Source organism: Colobus angolensis, unplaced genomic scaffold (assembly GCF_000951035.1).
Source record: "Colobus angolensis palliatus isolate OR3802 unplaced genomic scaffold, Cang.pa_1.0 Scaffold31, whole genome shotgun sequence".
NCBI lineage: Eukaryota > Metazoa > Chordata > Mammalia > Primates > Cercopithecidae > Colobus > Colobus angolensis.
The window spans coordinates 4138857-4142582 of NW_012116377.1; the positions used below are offsets into that span (position 1 = coordinate 4138857).

The 3726-nt window shown below is 50.3% G+C and overlaps 1 protein-coding gene across 1 annotated transcript in view; it reads right to left on the minus strand.

Moving 5' to 3' along the window:
- COPG1 (coatomer protein complex, subunit gamma 1) overlaps positions 1 to 1003 on the minus strand; it is a 31506-nt gene extending 30503 nt beyond the window's left edge. Inside the window, exon 1 of the mRNA XM_011950848.1 lies at positions 814 to 1003. Within this exon, the coding sequence (XP_011806238.1) occupies positions 814 to 869 (56 nt within the window). The 5' untranslated portion in view covers positions 870 to 1003. The remainder of the gene's footprint in view (positions 1 to 813) is intronic.
- Positions 1004 to 3726: the final 2723 nt, after the last annotated feature.

Here is a 3726-nt window from a genome sequence, read left to right on the forward strand (position 1 = left end):
AGTAAAGTTCAAACTCCTCAGGAATGGCAATCAAGCCTCTACAATCTGTCTAGGGATCCTACTAGTCTCCTGCAAGTGGGTGGGCTCCACTCTACCCCAAACCACCCATTCTCCCAGCAGCCCTCGAACAGTCCTGTGCTTCTCATGGTGCCATGTCTTCTGTTCATTTATATAACTTGTAATTAACTAAGTTCCTATGTGCCAGGGACCACCATCTCGCTGTAACTAGTTCCTTCATAGCAGATGACACATTTGCAAATAATTACGCGTGTGATTATCTGGTTGATGTCTGTCTCCTCCACCGTGGGTGCAACCATTCTAATATTCCCAGCTTAGGCACTGAGTGTCCCACTTGCTCTGTTGCAGTATCCAGGACACCATACAGTGCCCGGCATACAGTAACCGCTCAATATACTTTGCTGAATAAATGAATGATGGGGTCAGAGTTTCCAGTCACAGGACGCTGGCTCCGCGGATTACGCCCCAGTTTGGCCAGCACCAACGTAGCCCCAGCGAATCCCAAGGGGTTGGACGAAGAAAGTGACAAGAGAGCATTCGGCCTGGTCCCCTCCTTTGACAGATGGGTAAATTGAGGCCGGGGGGAGGCGGTGACGCGCCCAAGATCACCCAGAAAATTGCAGTCCGAGCTTACAAGCGTGAGACAGCCGAGCATGCTCGGGCTCTGCGAGGCCTGCCACTGACTAGCTGCGGACCCTGGCACAAGCCCCTGCCCCTCACTGGGCCTCAGCCTCCGGGTCAGGACAGAGAACCCCACGGAAGGCTCGGCGGGTGGGGGCCCGGCCTCCTTTAGACCCAGGCCTGGTCCCCTCACCTGACTCCTCGTCCTTCTTGTCGAATTTCTTCAACATAGTGGAGTCGGTGGAGCGCAATGCAGCAACGCAATGCTCGACGGGCGCGGCACGGAGCAGCGGGGCGACAGTGGTTCTACAGGGACCACTTCCGGGCCCCAGCTGTCCACGTCGCCCTGCGCTCTGCGCAGGCGCTTTCCGCGCTCTGCGCCTGCGCTCATTCCTGTCGCCGCAGCCACGTCTAAAGTTAACCCGGCGTCCGCCGCAGCGGGAGTGGGGAAAGCCAGAGGGAGGGGCGGGGGCTAGCTGCGGGGGCTACTGACTAGCGTCCCAAGTCTGCTCTCTACGTCTCTTTCCCTGTACCAAGGGAGGAGGAGGAGCCCCTGCCTCTTTGCGCTGTGGCGTGAGTCTTTGTGGCTTTCGGGTGTGAGGTTGGTGGCACACACTGGCCCGCAGTAAACACCCAGTTGATGTGACCGGTCTATGACTGTTATTGCCACCTTCCGAGGGAGCCTTGCCAGCCACTCCTCGCTTTCAGTTTCTTTCCCTTGCCTGATTTCCTTCTCAGCTCGAATCGCCATCTAACACTTTATTTTTGCTTTCTGGCTTTTATTTATTTTGAAACAGGGTCTCGTTCAGCTGCCCAGGCTGTGGTGCAGTTGTGCAATCTCGGCTCACTGCAGCCTACACTTCCCTGGCTCAAGCGATCCTCCCACCTCAGCCTCCCGAGTAGAGCTGGGCGCACCACCCCCGACTAATTTTTTAACTTTGGTAGAGAGGAGGTCTCACTATGATGTTGCCCAGGCTGGTCTTGAACTCGTGGGCTCAAGCGATCCTCCCTTCCTTCCAAAGTGCTGGGATTACAGCGGTGAACCGCCGCACTCGGCAACTTTCTTGCTCTTTTGGGGTTTTTTGGTTTGTCTTTTATTCACTTCAGTGGATAATGTTGACACATAGTAGTTGCTCAGTGAGTTCTCATTGAATGAATGCATGAAATTGCATTTTTAATTTATATCTGCCGGGCCCTATCTTGTCTGCTCCTGATGCAAATTGTCTTGTACATTATCAACTTTAAGAGATCTAACTAAACAGCATGGAACTTCAACGTTATTTTGTAAATACTTTGGATGTTTATGGAGTGCTAACTAGATCCACTGCCTACGCGGGGAGATGGAAGGGCAGTAAATGAAGCATCACCCAGGGTTTATCTTCCTGGGGACCTATGCAGGACACCCTGAGGCTAAGGTCAGTGCATACCAACAAGCCAGATTGCACTGGCAATGGCAAAGTCGTGATGGCCAAGCGCTGTGGCACGGCCCCAGCTTGTCTGGGGAGGGGAAGCCCGCAGCCCTGTCGGCAGGAGGAGTGGGCTTGTGGAGAGAAGAGGCAGCAGAGGCCCCAGGTGAAAAGGGTGACGCAAAGCTGGTGGAGGGCAAGATGTCGCTGGGGCCAGCCTTTAGGGTCTGGCTTTGCAGAGGCTAAGGCCAGGGACAACAGATCTTACAACATGCAAAATTGTCAAGAGTCAGAAAGATGTTCAAAATCTTTTATCAGTAACCCCACCCCTAATCAGGAGAAAATTGTTCAAAAGAAGAAAATGAGGCCGGGTGTGGTGGCTCAAGCCTGTAATCCCAGCACTTTGGAAGGCTGAAGTGGGTGGCTCATCTGAGGTCAGGAGTTCGAGAGCAGCCTCACTAACATGGTGAAACCACATCTCTACTAAATACAAAAAAAAATATTAGCCCAGCGTGATGGTGTATGCCTGTAATCCCAGCTACTTGGGAGGCTGAGGCAAGAGAATCGCTTGAACCTGGGAGGCAGAGAGATTGCAGTGAACTGAGATCACGCCATTGCACTCCAGCCTGGAGCCTGGGCAACAAAAGCGAAACTCCATCTCAAAAAAAGAAAAAAAATGAAAATGAAGTTGCCTGCTGCTGCAGTTTGCAGCAAAATAATTGTAAACACCCTAAATGTCTATCAATAGAGGGATGATTAAGGAAGTTATGGTACATCTGAGGACTAAACTCTGATTTTTGTCTTGTCTCAGCTACTCCAGGAGCCTGAGATGGGAGGATGGCTTAAGCCTGGAGGTCAAGGCTGCAGTGAGCCATTATCATGCCACTGTACTTCCATCTTGGGCAACAGAGTAAGACCCTGTCTCAAAAAATATATAGGCGTGACCAGGCACAGTGGCTCATGCCTGTAATCCCAGCACTCGGGAGGCCGAGGAGGGTGGATCACCCGAGGTCAAGAGTTTGAGACCAATCTGACCAGCATGGTGAAACCCCATCTCTACTAAAAATACAAAAATTCGCTGGGCATGGTGGTAGATGCCTATAATCCCAGCTACTTGGGAGGCTGAGGCAGGAGAATTGCTTGAACCCTGGAGGCACAGGTTGCCCTGAGCCAAGATCGGGCCATTGCACTCCAGCCTGCATGACAGGGCAAGACTCTGTCTCCAAAAATATACACACACACACACACACACACATATATAGGTGTACAATTCAGTGGCTTTAGTATATTAAAAAAAAGTTTATGCACCTGTCCGCACTGATTGGAGAACATTTTCATCACCCCAAAAAGAAACCTCCTATTCATTAGCAGTCACTCCCCATTTGCCCATCTGCCCAGTCCCTGGCAACTACTAATCTACTTTCTGTCTATAGATTTGCATATTCTGGGTATTTTATATAAACCGAATCATATGCTATGTAGTCTTTTGTGTGTTTTGCTTCTTTCATTTAGCATATTTTCAAGACATGTTATAGCATGAATCATTCCTTTTGTAGCTGGATAATATTCCATTTTATGGATTTACCATATTTTGTTTGTTAATCAGTTGATGGACATTTGAGTGGTTTCCAGTCTAGCTCTTGTGAACAAAGCTGTGAATGCTGGGAATATTAATATACAA